The 21,953-nt window shown below is 45.0% G+C and overlaps 1 protein-coding gene across 6 annotated transcripts in view; it reads right to left on the reverse strand.

Moving 5' to 3' along the window:
* hipk2 (homeodomain interacting protein kinase 2) overlaps positions 1 to 17,873 on the reverse strand; it is a 259,940-nt gene extending 242,067 nt beyond the window's left edge. For 4 of the 6 annotated variants that reach the window (XM_072268017.1, XM_072268020.1, XM_072268016.1 and 1 more), the window contains exon 1: positions 16,890 to 17,872. In XM_072268017.1, coding sequence (XP_072124118.1) covers positions 16,890 to 16,908 — 19 coding nt within the window. In that variant the 5' untranslated portion in view covers positions 16,909 to 17,872. Of the gene's footprint in view, positions 1 to 16,889 lie in introns of all 6 variants that reach the window. The other 2 variants (XM_072268021.1, XM_072268018.1) reach the window with 2 other exon arrangements.
* Positions 17,874 to 21,953: the final 4,080 nt, after the last annotated feature.

Genomic DNA, 21,953 nt, shown 5'->3' on the forward strand with positions numbered 1-21,953 from the left:
TTATTTTGAAACTGTAAAAGATGGAAATTTAAAAAGTAATCTTGCTTAAAATATTAAAGAAATGTGTCATCTTTAACTTTATGCCTTCTGGAAATCAGTTCATCTTTCACTCGCTTAGCTATTCACAGTAACTGAAATTTTGACCAGGGTGCCCAAACTTTTGCATACCACTGTATATTACATTGAAGTACAACTGTAACTGGGAACAAAATGGTAAATCCCATTAAAGTACATATGCATCAGAGATGTTAAAGCACTGGAGGTCTTTTGGCCCATCAAGTCCTTACTGGATCTCAACAGCATTATCATAAAGTCTCATTCCTGGTATTTTCTCCAAAACTCAGCAAATCATTCCCTCTCACATCTCCTTTGAAAACTGACTCAGTTTGAGTTCAAAACCCTTTAGGCAGTGATCTCTGGATATTACAGCACTCTGCATCATAAAAAAACAAGATGTTATTCTTTCTCTGTCCCCAGAAACATTGACAACACAGAAGAGCCATAAGACATGGGACCAGAATAACGCTCATTAAGTCCCTCTCAACCCTGTTCTCCTGCTTTATCCCTGCAACCTTTGACACCCTTTCTAATCAAGAGCCTATCAACCTCTGCTTTAAACATACCCAATGGCTTGGCCTCCACAACCATCTGTGGCAATGAATCTCACAGACTCACCACCCTCTGGCTAAAGAAACTCCTCCTCATCTCTGTTCTGAAGGGACATCTTTCTATTCTGAGGTTGTGCCCTCTGGTCCTAGACCCTATAGGAAACATCCTCTCAGCATTCACTCCATCTAGCTTTTAACTATTGGGTAGGTTTCAATGAGATTGTCCTTCAATCTTCTAAATTAAAGTGAGTACAGGCCCAGAGCCATAACACTTCTTGTACATTAGTATTTTCATTTCTGGGTTCATTCTTGTGAACCTCCTCTGGACACGCCCCAATGCCAGAATATACTTTCTTAAATACAGGGCCCAAAACTGCTCACAACACTCCAAATGCGGTCTGACTAATGCCTTTGAAAGCCTCAGCATTACATCCTTGCTTTTTTGATCTAGTCCTCTCAAAATGAATGCTAGCATTGCATTTGTCTTCCTTACAACTGACACAACCTGCAAGCTAACCTTTAGGAAATCCTGCAAAAGGACTCCCAAGTCCACTAGTACCACTGATTTCTGAATACACTCCCTGTTTAAAAAATACGTCTATGCATTTATTTCTTCCACCAAAGTGCATGACCATTCACTTCTCCACACTATATTCCATCCGTCACTCTTTTGCCATTTCTCCCATTCTATCCAGGTCCTTCTGCAGGCTCTCTACTTCCTCAATACTACCTGCCCTCCACCTACTTTTGTATCATCTGCAAACCTGGCCATAATTCTGTCATTCAAATTATTAACATAATGTAAGAAGTATCAGATCCAACACCAACCCCTGCAGAACACCATCAACCAACCATGAAAAGGTCCCCTTTATTCCCACTCTTTGCCTCCTGCCAGTCAGCCCATCTTCTGCCCATGCTAGCATTTATCCTGTAATATCATGGGCTCTTATCGTATTTAGCAACCATATAAGCAGCACCTTAGCAAAGGCCTTCTGAAAAAAAAACAATTAAGCAAATCCACTGGTTCTCCTTTGTCTATCCTGCCTGTTGATTCATCAAGGAATTCCAAGAGATCTATCAGACAAGATGTCCCCTTAAGGAAACCATGCTGACTTTGGCCAGTTTTATCATGTACCTTCAAGTAGCCCGAAAACCCCATCCTTAATAATGGACTCCAACATCTTATCAGCTACTGAAATCAGGCAAATTGGCCGATAACCTCTTGTCTTTTGCCTTCCTCCCTCTGTAAACAGTGGAGTGACCATTTGCGATTTTCCAGTCAGGACCTTTGAGTGCAAGTTCATAATTCCCCAAAAATGGCAATACAGGAGGACAGAATAGTGAAGGAGGTGTGTTAGCTTGCTTGCCTTCACAGGCTGGATAACGAGTACAAGGGTTGGACGACATGGTGCTGATCTACAAGATTGGTTAAGCCACATTTCTAGTCTCCACACTATAGAAAAAGAGACCCGTGCAGTCGCAGGGAAAGCATGCAAGCTCCTTACAGTCAGCGGTGGAACTGAAACCGGGTGGCTCTAATAGTGTCACACTAACCTCTACGTTACCACGCTGCCCACAAGATGTAGGAGGAAATTGAGGCATCCTCAGGAAACCCAAACAGTCACAGGAGGAACTTGCAAACTCCAGGTAGGGACCAGGGTTGGAACTGAGCGAGCTGGAGCCAGGGGACAGCAGTACTACCTGCTGTACTGCACACCATCTTCAATTGTGATGGAATATGCACCAGGGATGGGGGAGTCCCTGCAGCTGATAATCATTAATACAGTCACCCACTTCAAGATTGACATGAAATCTGTCTCTGCACAGTCTCACTGTCACTGTCAGGGGTTTGGAAATCACAGAAGAAACCTCTGAGACCAGGCTTTGGCAGTGAGAACATATGGTGGGAGTGGACGAGACTGATCGAAGCCCAGGTTTTCAAAGGACACATTGAGAGGTTTGTTGGAAGTATCTGAGTGGTCATGGAAAGGACCGTTTGGGTAAACTGGTTTGTTCTAGTCCTGTGAACGGTTTGTTTGAATGAGACATTTTCCTCCTGTTAAAACAGAGGGCTATGTGGGAGGGAAGGCTTAGATTAACCTTGGACACGGTTAAAAGTTGGCATAAAATTGTGGCTGAAGGCTTGTACCATACTAAACTGTTCTATATATAAACACCGAAGGGAGTGCAGAAGAGATTCACCTAGATTTGCCTGGAATACAGGGCTTTAGTTACAAGGAGAGATTGGAATAAGGAGATTTATTTAAGGAGAGACATGAGATGGTTCTCACTGGAGCACAGGATGTCATGCTTTAGAAAACTCTGAGTAGCATATAAAGAGTAGTTGGGGAGCTTCTTCAGAGTAGGAAAACCAAAAACAGAAGATATGAGAGGATAAATATTTAAAGATCTGAAGGTGTATGTTTTTCCAGAGGGTGGCTGATATATGGAACATGCTACCAGGAGAGGTGGCAGAGGCAGGTATAACCATGGCATTTAGGAAGCATTTGGACTAGTTCATGGATAGGACTGGACCACAGGGATCTGAGCTAAATGCAGGAAAATGTGATTAGCACAGACAGGCATCTCATGGACGAGGCAGATCAAAAGGCCTGCTTCTGTGCAGTTTCACTCTAAGCTTTTACCCCAAATCTTAAATTCTGAGATATCCACCATAATGAACAGCTTCTTCTACTTACCTCATCTAACCCAGGCATGGCCCTGACAACCTTCAGTGAATATCCTCTCAATCTTCTGTTGATCCATGGAGAACAATACTGGCTTCTCCAATCTAACCTTGTAGCTGAAATCCCTTTCGATATCTTCTCTAGGACCTTCAGATCCTTCCCAAGGTTATCTGACTAGATCTGGGTGCATTACCCTGATTGTATTCTAACCAGCAATCCATACGGGCTGACAAAACTATGCTGGTATTTTGCTTTCTGCCTAAGCTTGTGAAACCTGGTATTCTGTGGGGTTTACGAACTACTTGCAACCTGCCTGGCCATTGTCCCTGATGGCCTCGCAGCACCCTTCAGAACTGCAAACAACAGGAATTCTGCAGATGCTGGAAATTCGAGCAACACACATCAAAGTTGCTGGTGAACGCAGCAGGCCAAGCAGCATCTGTAGGAAGAGGTGCAGTCGACGTTTCAGGCTGAGACCCTTCATCAGGACTAACTGAAGGAAGAGTGAGTAAGGGATTTGAAAGTTGGAGGGGGAGAGGGAGATCCAAAATGATAGGAGAAGACAGGAGGGGGAGGGATAGAGCCAAGAGCTGGACAGGTGATAAGCAAAAGGGGATACCAGAGGATCATGGGACAGGAGGTCCCGGAAGAGACAAGGGGGGGGGGGCGGAACCAGAGGATGGGCAAGAGGTATAGTCAGAGGGACAGAGGGAGAAAAAGGAGAGTGAGAGAAAGAATGTGTGCATAAAAATAAGTAACAGATGGGGTACAAGGGGGAGGTGAGGCCTAGCGGAAGTTAGAGAAGTCGATGTTCATGCCATCAGGTTGGAGGCTACCCAGACGGAATATAAGGTGTTGTTCCTCCAACCTGAGTGTGGCTTCATCTTTACAGTAGAGGAGGCCGTGGATAGACATGTCAGAATGGGAATGGGATGTGGAATTAAAATGTGTGGCCACTGGGAGATCCTGCTTTCTCTGGCGGACAGAGTGTAGATGTTCAGCAAAGCGGTCTCCCAGTCTGCGTCGGGTCTCGCCAATATATAAAAGGCCACATCGGGAGCACCGGACGCAGTATATCACCCCAGTCGACTCACAGGTGAAGTGTTGCCTCACCTGGAAGGACTGTTTGGGGCCCTGTTCAATCCCTTCTGACCTATGTTCGTGACACTTCTCACGCTCTTAAACTTTTCAATGATTTTAAGTTCCCTGGCCCCCACCACTTTATTTTCACCATGGATGTCCAGTCCTTATATACTTCCATCCCCCATCAGGAAGGTCTCAAAGCTCTACGCTTCTTTTTGGATTCCAGACCTAATCAGTTCCCCTCTACCACCACTCTGCTCCGTCTAGCGGAATTAGTCCTTACTCTTAATAATTTCTCCTTTGGCTCCTCCCACTTCCTCCAAACTAAAGGTGTAGCTATGGGCACCCGTATGGGTCCTAGCTATGCCTGCCTTTTGGTTGGGTTTGTGGAACAATCTATGTTCCGTGCCTGTTCTGGTATCTGTCCTCCACTTTTCCTTCACTACATTGACGACTGCATTGGCGCTGCTTCCTGCACACATGCAGAACTCATTGACTTTATTAACTTTGCCTCCAACTTTCACCCTGCCCTCAAGTTTACCTGGTCCATTTCTGACACCTCCCTCCCCTTTCTAGATCTTTCTGTCTCTGTCTCTGGAGACAGCTTATCCACTGATGTCTACTATAAGCCTACCGACTCTCACAGCTATCTGGACCATTCCTCTTCTCACCCTGTCTCTTGCAAAAACGCCATCCCGTTCTCGCAATTCCTCCGTCTCTGCCGCATCTGCTCTCAGGATGAGGCTTTTCATTCTAGGACAAGGGAGATGTCTTCGTTTTTTAAAGAAAGGGGCTTCCCTTCCTCCACTATCAACTCTGCTCTTAAACGCATCTCCCCCATTTCACGTACATCTGCTCTCACTCCATCCTCCCGCCACCCCACTAGGAATAGGGTTCCCCCGGTCCTCACCTACCACCCCACCAGCCTCCGGGTCCAACATATTATTCTCCGTAACTTCCGCCACCTCCAACGGGATCCCACCACTAAGCACATCTTTCCCTCCCCCCCCCTCTCTGTGCATTCCGCAGGGATCGCTCCCTACACAACTCCCTTGTCCATTTGTCCCCCACCATCCCTCCCCACTGATCTCCCTCCTGGCACTTACCCGTGTAAGCGGAACAAGTGCTACACATGCCCTTACACTTCCTCCCTTACCACCATTCAGGGCCCCAAACAGTCCTTCCAGGTGAGGCAACACTTCACCTGTAAGTCGACTGGGGTGATATACTGCGTCAGGTGCTCCCGATGTGGCCTTTTATATATTGGCGAGACCCGACGCAGACTGGGAGACCGCTTTGCTGAACATCTACGCTCTGTCCGCCAGAGAAAGCAGGATCTCCCAGTGGCCACACATTTTAATTCTACATCCCATTCTGACATGTCTATCCACGGCCTCCTCTACTGTAAAGATGAAGTCACACTCAGGTTGGAGGAACAACACCTTATATTCCGTCTGGGTAGCCTCCAACTTGATGGCATGAACATCGACTTCTCTAACTTCCGCTAGGCCCCACCTCCCCCTCATCCCCCATCTGTTACTTATTTTTATGCACACATTCTTTCTCTCACTCTCCTTTTTCTCCCTCTGTCCCTCTGAATATACCTCTTGCCCATCCTCTGGGTCCCCCCCCCCCCGTCTTTCTTCCCGGACCTCCTGTCCCATGATCCTCTCGTATCCCCTTTTGCCTATCACCTGTCCAGCTCTTGGCTCTATCCCTCCCCCTCCTGTCTTCTCCTATCATTTTGGATCTCCCTCTCCCCCTCCAACTTTCAAATCCCTTACTCACTCTTCCTTCAGTTAGTCCTGACGAAGGGTCTCGGCCTGAAACGTCGACTGCACCTCTTCCTACAGATGCTGCTTGGCCTGCTGCGTTCACCAGCAACTTTAATGTGTGTTCCCTTCAGAACTGCACCATTTTATCCAAGTTGGCCTCTTTTGTTCCTTCCTGAGAAAGCCCATCTCTCCACACTTCTCCAATTTCATCTGCCACTTTCCTGCCCAGTCCACCAACAACCTATAGCAGCCCATTACTGTGCATCACACCTCACACCAACTTTTGTTTCAAAGGCACATTTAGAAGTTTTACTTTCCAGACTCACATCCAACTTATTACTATACATTTAAGAAAATATAGTCATTGACCCCCAAGGAACACCACTATTACCCCTCCTTCAGCCTGAAAGATGTTTAGTATTATTGTCTGGAGGCAAATACAGTATCTTGGTCCAAAACATCAAGAGCTTATTCCCCTCCATTGATGCTGGCCTGTTGAGTTCCTCCAGCACTGTTTGTGTTGCTCAAGGTTTCCAGCATCTGCAAACTCATGTCCAGCATTACTCCCTGCTTTCTGCATTAATTTCCTGCACATACTACTAACTATCCTTTAATTGCCACGGGCATCAGTTTTTAACCAGTATTTTCAATGGGACTCCATCGAATTCCATCCACAAATCAACACAGTAATCAATTACTGCATTCGTTTTAGAGCTACTTCATCAAAAACATTCAACTGAGTTGGACAAAAACAAACTTGCTCTTTTCCAAAAGACCTTAATGAGACCCCACTTGGAGAACTGTGTTCATTTCTGGTCACCTCATTACAGGAAGGATATGGATATTATAGAGAGAGTGCAGAGGAGATTTATAAGGATGTTGCCTGGGTTGGAGGGTGTACCTTATGAGAATAGGTTGAGTGAACTCGGCCTTTTCTCTTGGAGCAACGGAGGATGAGAGGTGACGTTATAGATGTGCATAAGATGATGAGAGGCACTGATCCTGTGGATAGCTGGAGGCTTTTTCCCAGGGCTGAAATGGCTAACATGAGGGGTCATAGTTTTAAGATGCTTGGAAGTAGGTACAAGGGGGATTTCAGGAGTAGGTTTTTCCACACAGAGTGTGGTGGGTGTGGGGAATGCACTGCTAGCAAAGGTGGTAGAGGTCTCTACAATAGGGTCCTTTAAGAAACTCTTAGATAGGTATTTGGAGCTTAGAAAATAGAGGGCTATGAGGTAGGGAAATCCTAGGCAGCTTCTGGAGTAGGTTACATGGTCAGCACAACATTGTGGGCCGAAGGACCTGTAATGTACTGTGGATTTTCTACATTCTATGTTCTAAGAGCAAGTATTCTCTCCTTTTATTTAAAAGACCATAAAAGGAAGGGATGTATGAGCAGAGCGGCCGTTGTTAGAGTAGGCCAGTACTAGAGTGGGAGGCTTTGGCTCAACAGGCTTGAGCAAGAACAGTCTTGGGAAAGCACAAGTAGTGATTCTAAGTTAGTTTCTAGAAAGTTTTTTTTCCCTTCTTTCTCTGTCTACTAGTACGTAGCTAGTGTGAGGAGAACAAGGTCCAGAGTTAATAGTATGTTCTTTATAAAGGATGTGGGAATGCTCAGTGTCCTCCAATCTCCCTGATATCTACATCTGCATGAAGTGCATCGAGCTGCAACACCTCAGAGACTGCGTTAAGGAACTGGAGCTGCAGCTCAATGACCCTCAGCTCCTACGGAAGATTGAGGATGTGATAGATAGGAGCTACAGGGAGGTAGCCACCCTCAAGATGCAGAAGGCAGGTACCCGGGTAACCGTTAGGACAGGGAAAGGGAATGGGTAGCCAATGCAGAGTACCCTGTGCCGTTCCCCTCAATGATAAATATAATGTTTGGATACTTTTGGGGGGGGGGGAATGCACCCAAGGGTGGGGGGGATGGGGTGGGACCTACATCGACACAGAGTCTAGCACTATTGCCCAGAAGGGAAGGAAAGGAGAAGAGACAGGGAATTCCATAGATAGAGGGACAGACAGGAGATTCTGTGGATGTGAAAAAAACACAGATGATATTTAGTCTCCCAGGTGCCAGGGTCAGGGATGTCTCGGATTGGGTCCACAGCATTCTAAGGGGGAGGATGAGCAGCCAGAAGTCTTGGAAATGTACGGTACCAACAACGTGGGTGGGAAATGGAGAAGAACCTTGAGAGAAAGTAAGGAATTGGGTAGAAAGCTGAAAAGCAGGATCTCCAGGGCAGTAATCTCTGGATTGCTGCCTGTACCATGTGCCTGTGAGGTTAAGAATAGAATGATTTGGCAGGTGAATACCTGACTGAAGAATTGGTGCCGGGGGCAGGTTTACAGACTTCTGGAACGTTGGGATCTTGTCTGTAGAAGGTAAGACCTGAGCCCACTAGGGGAAAATTAATTCTAGACTGAGTGTTGCATAATGAACCAGATTTAATTAGAGAGCTTAAGGTAAAGGAATCCTTAGGAGGCAGTGATCATAATATGACAGAATTCACCCTGCAGTTTACGAGGGCGAAGCTTTAATTAGATGCATCAGTGGAGCAAAGGGAATTACAGAGGCATGAGAGAGGAGCTGGTCAAAGTTGATTGGAAGAGGTCACTAGCAGGGACGTCAACATCTGGTGTTTCTGGGGGAAATTTAGAAGGCATGGGATAGATACATTCCAAAGAGAAGAATCCTCCAGGGAGGATAAGGCAACTGTGGCTGACAAGGGAAGCCAAAAACAGTATAAAAGGAAAAGAGAAGGGATGAATATAACAAAAACTAATGGGAAGTTAAAGCACTGGGAAGATTTTAAAAACCAACAGAAGGCATCCAAAAAAGCCATAAGGGGAGAAAAGATGGAATATGAAGGCAAGCTAGTCAATAAAAGAGGATACCTAAAGTTCTTTCAGATATATAAAGAGTAAATTCTGATTTGATGGAGGATGGACGTGAAATCACAGAGGAACATCTGGAAAAATTTTTGAAACACCCGTCCGCTGCTGTCGTTGCTGTGTGGTCAGGAATCTTTCAGAGGGTAGGCCTCAAAATCCCCAGGCTTGCCTGCTTTTGGTGACCAAGAAAGAGGTCAAATTGCTCGGACAGAGATGGCACTCAGTACTCGGTGTCAGAGAGCTGATCAGAGCTCGAAGTTTTCAGATGACTCAGATTGTGGTCGGCATGGCAGGGAGAGTTTTTCTTCCCTCTCCCAACTGCGTGAGATGTGGGACATTTGAGAAACTTCGAACTTTACTGTGCTCATGGACTTTCTTCATCAAGTTATGGTATTGTGCACTGTTGTAACTATATGTATAATTATGTGGTTTTGTCAGTTTTTTCAGTCTTCGTTTGTCCTGTGTTTTGTGATATCACACCGGAGGAAATAATGTATCATTTCTTAATGCATGCATTACGAAATGACAATAAAAGGAGACTACGTGTCTTCATAATCTAAAAAAAATGAGAGGAGAGAGTGAGTATTGAACTGCTAGACAATGATGCAAAAGAGGTAGTAATGGGGGACAAGCAAATGGTGGACAAACATAATAAGAGTCTTTTGTCTGTGGAAGACATTAGCAGAATGCCAGAAATGCAAGAGCGTCAGGGGGCAGAAATGAGTGTCATTGTTATTACTAAGGAGAAGGTGCTTGGGAAGTTGAAAGATCTTAAGGCAGACAAGTCATTTGGGACAGGATGGATGCCACCAGAGGGTTCTGAAATAGATAGCTGAAGAGTTTGTGGAAGCATTAGTACTGATCCTTCAACAATCACTAGATTCTGGAATGGTTCCAGAGGACTGAAAATTGCGAACGTCACTCCACTCTTGAAGTTCAGGAAGCAGAAGAAAGGAAACTATAGGCCAGTTAACCTGACTTCAGTGGTTGGGAAAATGTTGGAGTCCATTATTAAGGATGAGGCTTCAGGTCACCTGGAGGCACATGATATAATAAACCAACATCAGCATGGTTTCCTTAAGGGGAAATCTTGCCTGTGGGAAGCTAGTGCAGAAATTGCAGAGGCCCTAACTGAGAAATGTGAAACACCCTTAGTCATGGGTGAGATGCCGGAGGACTGGAGGATAGCTAACGTTGTTCTGTTGTTTAAGAAAGGCTCTAAGAATAAGCAAGCAAATTATAGGCCAGTGAGCCTGACATCAGTAGTGGGAAAGTTATTGGAAGGTATTCTAAAGGACCAGATAAACAAGAACCTGGATAGACAGGGGCTGATTCGGGACAGTCAACAGGGCTTTGTGGTAAGTCACCTCTAACCAAACTTAGAGGGTTTTTTTCCGAGGAAGTTAGCAGGAAAGATGGCGGATAAGGTGATGAGGGAGCCATCAAAAGCTCCCCATACGTTAACCCTTTCATTTCCAGGATTATTCTCACAAACCTCCTTTGGACCCTCTTCAAAGCCAGCACATCCTTTCTCAGAAAAGGGGCCCAAAACAGCTCACGATACTCCAAGTGCTGTCTGACCAATGCTTCATAAACATCCTTGTTTTTATATTCTAGTCCTCTCAAAATGAATGCTAACATTGCATTTGCCTTCCTTACTACCTACTCAATAACAAGTTAATCTTTAGGAAATGCTACACGAGAACTCCCAAGTCCCTTTACACCTCTGATTTCTGAATTTTCTCCCCACTTAAAAAATAATCTACACCTTTATTCCTTCTACAAAAACGCATGACCATGCACCTCTGTACTATATTCCATCAGCCACTTCTTTGCCCATTCTCTGAATCTGTCCAATTCCTTTTGCAGACTACCTGCCGTTTAAACTTCTGCAATGCCTGTATGTTTGTAACTCCAGCTTTCATTATCAAAACCTTCCTCAAAACTAGATCAAACCACGTGGCCTTTTTCCGAGGGAGACTGGAATCTTCGATAACCTCCGGCAGCAACCATTCACCCCCCAACCCCATCGACCCTGAAGTTATCCCATCTGGACCTGGTAACTAGTCCATAAGCAGTCAGCTTTTCTAGTACCTCCTCAGCAAATTTCACCCCATCCATTATCGCTGCTACCTCCTCATTACTAGGATTCTGTTTGTTGGGACAAAAACCAATAAAATCTGCTCCAATGCTCCAGTTACTCCTTCTTCTTCTAATCCCCAACATCATCTCCTTCATCTTGATATGTCCCACCACTCTCTTATCACTCATATTTCTGCACGCTTTTGAAAGACTTATGTGTCCCTCTTGTTAACTACTGTTTCCACCACACTCTCTTCTTTGCTCGTTTTAATTTTCCTGCCATTTCCTCAGTCAGCTTCCTAAATGCATCTTGGCCGTCACTAAATTCTCTCTGGTAAATTACAAACAAGGGTTCAATTCAGAAGAATTAGAGGGGAATCTTATAGAAACACATAAAATTATGAAAAGAATAAGATAGAGGCAGGAAGGTCATTTCCACTGGTAGGTGAGACTTGAATTAGCAGAAAACAGTAGAATAGATTTTGGACAGAGATGAGGAGAAACTGCTTTTGACAGAGAGTAGGAATCTATAGAACTCTCTGCCCAGGGAAGCAGCAGAGGCTCTTCATTAAATACATTTAAGACACAGATGGATTTTTATTTAGCAGGAGAATGAAGGGTTTTGGAGAAAAGGCACGTATGTGGAGATGAGTCCAATCGACCATGATCTTATTGAATGGTGGACCAGGCTTAACAAGCCAGATGGCTAACTCTGGCTTCTTATGATGTGTATCACACACCTACATTTTTCAGTGTCCTCTCATCAATTTCTTTTCTTATCCAGTGAACGTCATGTTCCCTTATTTTACCCCGTCCTTCTGTGAATACACCGGCCTACATCCAGAACATCTGCTCTAAAAATGTCACACGTTCCATTACAGTTTCACTTTTATCTGATCTCAATTTATAATGCTAGTAAAGCCTCCACAGATCATGTAGTATCTGCAGATGAAGAAACTGTTAACACTTCAACCTGAAACTGTTATCCCATTTCTCTCTCCACAGATGCTGCCTAACCTGCTAAATATTGACAGCATTTGTTTCTGTAGATTTTTGCTTTTGGTTTCCATTTATCCTGTCCAGACCCCCTTCTATTGGTTAAAACCTCCTTGTGCACAACCCCTGCGTTAAATTTCTCAACGCTTGCTATCAAACCTGATGATCTAATGATCGCGCACTCACTCAGACAACTCCTGCTCCACCACTTCCCTCTGCCTTTTAATACTAGCTCCCTCTCCTCTATCTTCCTCTCAGTCTAGAACTCCTAGATGAAGGGCTTGGACCCAAAATGTCAGCAGTCCATTTCCCTCCATGGAGGCTGCCTGACCCATTCAGCTACTCCATCTTTTTGTGTTGCTTCAGACTCTAGCATCTGGAGTTTCTTGCATCTTAACCTAATGCTTATGGTTCCCCAGGAGCCCTCCCACTGATACTTCAGCCTACTCCACACTCCTCAGAACCAGACTCTTCCTCGCTGGTCTGGAAACTCACTGATCAGCGATGTTCTTAGAACTTAGAATATAGAATATAGACCATAGAACAATATAGCACGGTACTCATGATAACCTTTCAACCAACCCCAACATCAACTTAACCCTTCCCTCTCACACAGCCCACCCTATTTTTTTTAATCAATGTGCTGAAGAGTCTGTTAAACATCCATAATGTATCTGCCTATACCACCACCCCTGGCAGGACATCCCACTCACCCACCAATCTGTGTAAAAAAAACACCTCTGACAGCACCCCTATAATTTCTTCTAATCATCTTAAAATTATGTACCCTCATATTAGCCATTTTTTGCACTGGGAAAATGTCTCTGCTATCCACTCTATCTCTGTTTCTTATGATCTTCAACAACTCAGTCAATACCCTCATCCTTCTTCGCTCCAGAGCAATAGCCCTAGCTTGCTCACCTTATCCTTACAAGGCATGCTGTCAATCCCAGACATCATCCTGATAATTCCCCTCTCTAAAGCTTCCACATCCTTCCTATAAAGAGGCAACCAGAACGGAACACAATATTCCATGTGTGGTCTAACCAGAGTTGTTGTTGTTTATTTTTAAAAAGAATGCAACATTACCTCATGAAGCTTCAACTCAAACCCCTGACTAATGGTGTCCAACACACATACTCTTTCTTAACCACCGTATCAACTTGCGTGGCAACTTTAAGTGGTCAATGGATGTGGACCCCAAGATCCCTCTGTTCCTCCACTCTGCTAATAATCCTGCCATTAACCTTGTACTCCATCGTCAAGTTCGACCTTTCAAAGTACGTCAGAATGACCACCATCTGCCACTTCTCAGCCTAGCTCTGCATCCTGTCAATGCCCCGCTGCAATGTACAACAAGGTTCTGCTCCATCCACACCACCACCGAAACTTGGTCATCTTCTCATTTACTAACCCACCCTTCCAATTGCTCTTGCAAGTTATTTATATAAATCACGAAGAGGAGGGGTCCCAGAAAAAGATCCCTGCTGCACACCACTGGTCACCGATCTCCAGGCAGAATATACTCCATCTACAACCACCCCACCTCTGGTTTTTATGGGCAAGCCAATTCTAAATCCATGCAGCCAAGTTTCCCTGGGTTTCATGCCTCTGACTTTCTAAATGAATCCACCATGGGCCCAAACACCTTACTAAAATCTATTTGCATTACGTCCACTGCTCTACCTTCATCAATTTGCTTTGTCACTCCCTAAAAGAATTGAATCATGCTCCTAAGGCTTGACTTGCCCCTTACAAAGCCATGCTGAAAATCCCTAAACAGACTATGTCTCTCCAAAATGCTTATAAATCCTGTCTCCAAGAACCCTCTCCAATAATTTGCCCACTTTGATGCAAAACCCACTGGTCTACAATTCCCAGGGTTAACCTTATTAGCTTTCTCGAACAACAGAATATTTGCTACCCTCCAATCTTCAGGCACCATTCCTGTGGCCAGTGAGGATGCAACAATCATCACCAAAGGTGCAGCAATCTCTTCCCTTCCTTCCCATTACAACCTGGAATATATCCTGTCCAGCCCCGGGGACTTACCCATCCTAATGTCTTTTAAACAGTTCCAGTGCATGCTCTTTCTGAACCTTGACATGTTCCAGCACATTAGCCTGTCCTACACTGTCCTCGCATTCATCAAGTTCCTTCACACTGGTGACTGCCGAAGCAGTGCACTCATTAAGGGCATCCCCTACCTTCCATGGCTCCAGACACGTTTGCTCTTTTAACCCTGTTCAGCCCTACCTTCAAACTAGCCATCCTACTGTTCTTCACGCACATGCAGAATGTCGTGTGATGTTCCTTAACCTACTCACCAAGGCCTTTTCATGTCCTCTTCTAGCTCTCCCAAGTCCATTCTTAAGCTCCTTCCTTGTTGTCTTGCAACTCTCTGGAGTTCTTTCTGCTCCTTGTTTCCTAAACAGTAAATAAGCTTCTTTCTTTCTCTTCACTAGGTGTTCCACATCACATAACAACCATGGTTCCCTCTCCCTACTATCCCGTCCCTGCCTCAATGGAACAAACCTATCTTGAACCCCATGCCAGTGCTCTCGATGCAACCTTCACATTCCCATTGTGCATTTCTATGAGTACATCTTTTCCCAATTTATGCTTCCAAGCGCCTGCCCAATAGCATAACTCGATCTTAAATACTTTCCCATCTCATCTGCTCCTATCCCTGTCCGAGGCTACGGTAAGTGCCAAAGAGTTGTCACCATCTCCAAAATACTCACCCACTGAGACATCTATCACCTGATGGGGTTTATTGCCCAGCACCAGATTCAATACGACCTTTCCTCTAGTTGGCCTATCTTCAAAAATCCTTCCTGGGCACTCTAACAAATTCTGCACTGCTAAAACCTTTTACACTAAGGAGGTACCAATGAGTATTAGGGAAGCTGAAGTTACCAATGACAACAACCCTGTTATTTTTGCACCTTTCACAAAATCACTTCAATCTGCACCTCAGTGTTTCTGTTGTTAATGATGGGTCTATAGGATACTCCCAGTGGAGTAACTGCTCCCTTCCTGTTTCTGACTTCCACCCACACTGACTCAGGAGATGATCCCACTGCGACGTCCTCCCTTTCTGCAGCTGTGATACCACCCCCGACCAGCAATGCCATTCCCCCAACTCTTTTACCTAGCCCAGTAGCATAGTGCTTAGCTTATTGCTATTACAACATGAGTGACCCAGGTTTAATTCCTGCCACTGGCTGACGGGAGTTTGCACGTTTGCTCTGTGACTGCTTGGTGCCCCTTCAGCTCATAAACTCCCCAGTAATATTCCTTTACACTAGATTCTCCATCTCCCTCTCAGTTCACCGAGTCAGTGTTGCATGCTCACATAAATTCAGATGCTGGAAATCTGACGCACAAATGGAAAATGCTGGAGAAACTCAGTCAGTCTGGCAGCATCTGCAGAAAGTGAAATTTTTAACCTAATCCCTTCTTTAGAACCAGCAGACGTGAAATATTGACTGCTGCCCTTTGCACAGACGCTGCCTGACCTACTGAGTGCTTCCAAACATATTTCTGTTTTCATTTTTTACATTAAAATTGCAACAGGATTTACAAGCAAAAATAGGTAAAAAAAATTTACAATGGTCTATTTGTTGCTTTAACTAGACAGAACGTTATAGCTTCCTCCAAATGGTGACAGTTGCAGCAATTGCAATGGGACAAATGTTTAAGAAACACATATTTGCTCGCGAGGATAGAATTGGGTTAAAATGCGGGGACAACTGCAGTAATAAATCAAAGAAAGCATCAGTGAAATAAAGGACCCCCCTCCCCCTCCATCCAACCGCCCGGTATCTCACACTGAGACGGGCTTCGACATCACGGCACGTTTGGTCGGCAGGGGGCGGCCAAGAAGTGGTTTTAGAGAGGAGGTGATTATTTCACAGCTCAGAGTTTCTGTGCATTGGGCTAATGTTCCCCTCTCCCAATGCTATGAAATTCGCTTCCAACAAACTGCCCGATTTAAAAGGCACACGAGGAGATTCACCTATGCAAGAGGGGGAAAAAAACCCACACACACACAGCTACACGACCGAGACTTCGCAACAAAAGGGGAAAGCATTTCTGACTGAGTACTTTGCTTGTACAGCGTCCTTTAAGGCATTCCTTTGTCTCCCCGTGTTTAATCCAAGCTCCGCTATCAGCAGGAAATCCTTCCAACTATTCACCCGTAAATCAATGGGACTTTCACACGCACGCAAAGTTTCCTCACTTGTTATTCGCTTGGTGAATTGGCTGTGAAATTAATCATTTCAGCGATCTCCGCTCGTTTTCCCTTTTCTGATTTACACAGAGGTGGATTCATGGGAAACATAAAAAGTCTTTTCTCTCCCCCCCAACACAAAACATAAAGGGGGAAGAAAAATATCCGCAAGCTGGCATTTGCTGGTTTTATTTGTAAATCCCTACCACCAAACCACCCCCGCCAAAAAAAATCAGAAAGGCTATGGATCGGAACTAATCGTGATGGACGGTCAAGAATAACAGCAGGCTCCGTGTGAAATGCCCATTGTCAGTCGCCCCCGATCCCCTCGGAGTCCACACACAGGCTGACCGAGGCTCCGGCGCAGAATCTGGAAGCTCCACATCACCCTCCCCCCCCCCCTTAATCCTTCACAATGAACCACCACCCCTCGCCCAGTAGCCCCCCACTCCCCCTCCCACCACCATCAACCTGCCTTCTGGAAACAATAACGAAGGAGGTGCGCGTTAATTTCCTGTCTTACCTTGGTACATTGGGGCCATCGGTGCAATGCTGTGTGCTATGCATGGCAGAATACAAAGCCCGTTGCTCCTCTCCTTGCTAAACACGGTGTAGATCTGCCATATTGTGCTGGATTAATTTGGTGTGCAAATCCCCGGCTGCATCGCTTCGTCGGTTCGCCCAGAGAGGGAGAGAGGGAGAAGGAGAGAGAGACATCGAAGGGGGAGAAAAACTCTTTCAAAATCGGTCATTGAACGCTCTTCTTTCATACAAGGTTCTCTCTCCCTCCCCCTCTCTCCCTCCAAGTACAAGATAACGGAGACGCTGGGAGAATCCAGTTCGAGTCCCACATGCGGCTCTGATACTTGGCGTCTCAATATTTCAGATATATTTTGTTATATTTCTACTGAGTCAAATTACGTTCTTTTTACCTTCTGGACAACATGTCTGTGAGGTTTCTGCAAAGTTACAAGCAGAAACCAGAGAGCCGGAGAGACATCAACTGCCTATGCAGTCGATCTCTCCCGAAAATAAAACCCTGCAGGGAGAGAGAGAGCGAGAGAGCGGCTGAACAACTTTGCTCTGCAGACGCCAACTCTCTTTGCAATGAGTTTCGGAAGGCCTCCGCTTGCTTCGAGTGGGATGGGAGAGGGGGGAGGGAGGGAGGGAGGAGGTGCGGGAGGTGTTGGGCTGTGATCAGCTGCGGTGGGCGAAGGCGACCAAAGAGCTGTCTCCAGCACTGAGAATGAAAAAGGGAAATTACTCCTGCGCCGCTCTCTTCTTTCGACTGCTCCAGGCTGGAGTCTAGAGTGACGCAGGGAGAGCTACAACGAATGATAGGGGGGATGAGTTGGTGAGCGAGTGATGCTTGCCCATCCAAATTGGCACTTTTAACTCCTTGTTTGCTGGTCCATTAAAGGGCAGAGTTTGATCTGTTTCTTGTAATCCGTCCATCATTTAATTGCTCTGTATTTAATCCCGCAATCGATGTCATTGAAACGATCGACTTGCGCCTTGATATCAAGGAGAGTTTGCTGCGTCCCTGGTTCAGCAACGTGCGTAACTCGGACAGTTCGCTATCCGGTGATTTAAAAATCCCGATGTTTCACAATCTTGTCGCAAATCAAAGTCAAGTTCGTGCTTATTGTCCTATTACATTACGCATTGGTGCAGTGGAAACTTACAGCAGTATCATATGCTCATAGTGTCATACACAATATTGACAAGAAATACAAGAACATAAATTATACAGGAAAGAACGAATCTAGAATTTTAAAAAAACGTAGTACATTGTAATGGAAAGTGCTCAGTCGAGTCTGTTATCTGCATAGAGTGAGATGCAAGTACAATGAAGAGCTTACAGCAGCTTCATAGGCAGATCGATGTAAAGTTCAACGTTCAGAGTACATTTAATTTCAAAGCAGATACATGTCACCATATACAACCCTGAGATTCATTTTCTTGTGGGCATACTCAATAAATGTATAGACGAAAAACAGAATCAATGAGAGACTGCACCAACTTGGGCAACAGCACTCAAGGTGTTATTTATAAATTGTACAAGATAGTGAAAAAAAACAAGATATTAGTACAAAAAAAATAACACAATAGAAGACAAGCCCATGGTAGTGAAAGAGGTCATGTTCCATTGCTGAGAAAGGGTTAATGTTATTCAGGCTGATTGTAGGTAAGTAGCTGTTTCTGAACTTGGCAGTGAGGGACTTCAGTCTTCAGACCCTCCTGCCCGAAGAGGGTATGAACTGGATGGAGGAATCCTTGATGATAGAAGCTGCCTTCCTGAGGCAACATTACCTATAGATGGCATCAGTGGCGGGGAGGGCTGTGCCTGTGATAGACCCGGCTGTGCCCTCTTCTACCTGCAGCCTGTTGTGTTCCTGTCAGCTGGAATTGCTGTACGGAATACTTTCAACAATCCATCTGCTGAAGTTTGGTAAGGTATTTGGTGACGTGCCAAACCTGCTGGACCTACCAGGAAAATAGGAGTGCTGCCCCTGCTAAGCCCAAAACAGGTCAGCCAAGATGTCAACAACCAGGAATGTCAAACTACTAACATCTCGGATGACCTGCCTGTGCCCAGCACGTAGATGGACTTTATAGGATTTATAGGAGGATAACTGCCACAAGAATGCAACATCTATCATTGAGCACCCCAAACATCCCAGCCAAGCTCTCTTCTCACTATTACCATCAGGCAGGGGGTACAGGAGCCTTAGGTCCCTCACAACAAGGTTCAAGAACAGAATCAGGCTTATTATCACTGGCATGTGTCATGAAATTTATTAACTCAGTAGCAGCAGTTCGATGCAATACATAATATAGAAGAAGAAAATAATAATAGGTAAATCAATTACAATGTATGTATATTGAATAGATTAAAAATCGTTCAGAAAACAGAAATTATATATATTTAAAAAGTGAGGTAGTGTTCACGGGTTCAATGCCTATTTAGGAATTGGATGGCAGAGGGGAAGAAGCTGTTCCTGAATCGCTGAGTGTGTGCCTTCAGGCTTCTGTACCTCCTACTTGATGGTAACAGTGAGAAAAGGGCATGCCCTGGGTGCTGGAGGTCTTTAACAATGGACGCTGCCTTTCTGAGACACCGCTCCCTGAAGGTGTTATGGGTACCTTGTAGGCTAGTACCCAAGATGGAACTGTCTGGATTTACAACCTTCTGCAGCTTCTTTTGGTCCTGTGCAGTAGCCCCTCCATACCAGACAATGGTGCAGCCTATCAGAACGCTCTCCACAGTTATTACCCTACAGCATCAGGCTCCTGACCCAGCGTCAACAACTTCACTCACCACAACTCTCAACTGATTCCACAACCTAGACTCACTTCAGGGACTCCTTACGACAAATGTTCTCGGTATTATTTGTATGTGTACAGTTTGTCTTCTTTTGACATTGATTGTTTGTCAGATTATGTCTGTTCATATAATTTTTCTTAATCTCTAAGTAGCCCCACACAAAATGTTGGAGGAATGCAGCAGCTCAGACAGCATCTGTGGAAAGGAATATAAAGTCGACATTTAGGTCGAGACCCTTCACAAGACTGGAAAGGAAGAGGGAAGAAGACAGAATACGAAGGTGGGGGGTGGGGTGAAGTACAAACTAGAAGATGATACTTGAAGCCAGGTGAGGGGGAAAGTAGGTGAATGGGGGGGGGGGATGAAGTGAGAAGTTGGGAGGTGAAAGGTGGAAAAGATAAAGGAATCTGACAGGAGAGGAGAGTGGACCATGGGATAAAGGGAAGGAGGAGAGGCATCAGAGGGAAGTGAAAGGTAGGTAAGGAGAAGAGAATAGGAAAAAGGGGAGCCATGGTAGGGAATGGAAAAGAGAGAGAAGGGGGAGGGAGAGAATTTACTGGAAATGAGAGAAATCGATGTTCATGCCATCAGGTTGGAGGTTGCCTTGATGGAATATGAGGTGTTACTCCTCCAATCTGAGAGTGGCCTCATCTTGGCAGTAGAGGAGCGACATATTGGAATGGGAATGGGGATTGGTATTGGATTGGATTGGTTGGCCACTCAGAAATCCTACTTGTACGGACAGAATGAGGGTGCTCGGCAAAGCAATCCTCCAATCTACATCGAGTCTCATTGATGTAGAGGAGACCACACTGAAAGCACTGCATGCAGTAGATGACCCTGACAGACTTGCAGGTGAAGTATTGCCTCACCTGGAAGGACTGCATGGTGGTGAGGGAGGAGGAGAATGGGCAGGTGTAGCACTTCCACTTGCAAGGCTAAGTGCCAGGATGGTGATCAGTGCTGAGGGATGTATAGGCAAGGGAATCACAAAATCAGTGATCCCTGTGGAAAGTGGAAAGAGTTGTGGGGGGAGGAAGGTAAAGATGCATTTGGTGGTAGGATCCTGTTGAAGATGACAGAAGTTACAGAGAATGATGTGTTGAATGCAGAGTGTCACGGGGTGGTAGGTGAGGACAAGTGCAACTCTGTCCCTGTTAAGGCGGCAGGAAGATGGGGTTTCAAAGGTCAGAGAAATGTATACAGTATACATCGTGAGGGTGGATGTGGAGGATATGTGTATGTGAAGGCAGCATCAATGGAGGAGGAAGGGAAACACCATTCTTTGAAGAAGGAGGACATCTCTGATGTTCTAGAAAGGGAAACCTCATCCTGGGACCAAATACAACAAGGATGGAGGAACTGAAAAAAGGGAATGGCATTTTTACAAGTACAGGGTGGGAAAGAGTATAGTCGTGTTAACCATGAGAGTCAGTAGTTTTATAAAAGATACCAGTGAATAGTATGTCCCCCAAGATGGGGACAGAGACATTAAGAAAGAGGAGAGAGGTGAGAAGTTTTGTATATTCTATTGTGCTTCATTTTTTTCCTGAAAATGCCTGAAAGTAAATTATGTATGATAACAAATTCTTGATAATAAATTCACTTTGAACTTTATCAGATGCTCTCTCCTCCAACTCAACGCAACCCCAGTTGCCACGCTTCGCTCCACATATCATGGTCAGGGTTCCCACACTCCCTTCCCATTTAACTGAGTCCTGGATCCCATGATCCATTTCAAAGCAACAAGGCTCAAGTAGTTGACACTGTCTGTAACATCTCAAAGAACATGCAATAAAAGTGAATTGTGGTATTAGACTATAAAACCATAGGCCATTCAGCCCATCTGGTCCACTCCGGCATTTGACCATGGCTGATTATCATCCCTGTCTTTCTCCTGCCTTCTCTCCATAACCTTTGACATCATTACTAAGCAAGAATCTATCAACCTCCACTTTAACTATACCCAGTGACTTGGCCTCTGCAGCCATTTTGGCAATGAATTCCACGGACTCACCACTGTCTGGCTAAAGAAAATTTCAAAGTAAACTTATTATCAAAGTACAGTCAACCTTCACTAATCCGACTACCTGTAATCCAGTTTCTTCGATAATCCAGCACTGATTATGCTTAATGTGATCCTTCTGTAATTCAGCATTTTTATTAATCTGGCACTCCTCAGATCCCAATGGTGCCGGATTAGTGAAGGTCGACCTGTACCTATACATCACAACATACAATCTTGGGATTCATTTTCTT

The sequence above is a fragment of the Mobula birostris genome, chromosome 9 (assembly GCF_030028105.1).
Source record: "Mobula birostris isolate sMobBir1 chromosome 9, sMobBir1.hap1, whole genome shotgun sequence".
Classification (NCBI taxonomy): Eukaryota; Metazoa; Chordata; class Chondrichthyes; order Myliobatiformes; family Myliobatidae; genus Mobula; species Mobula birostris.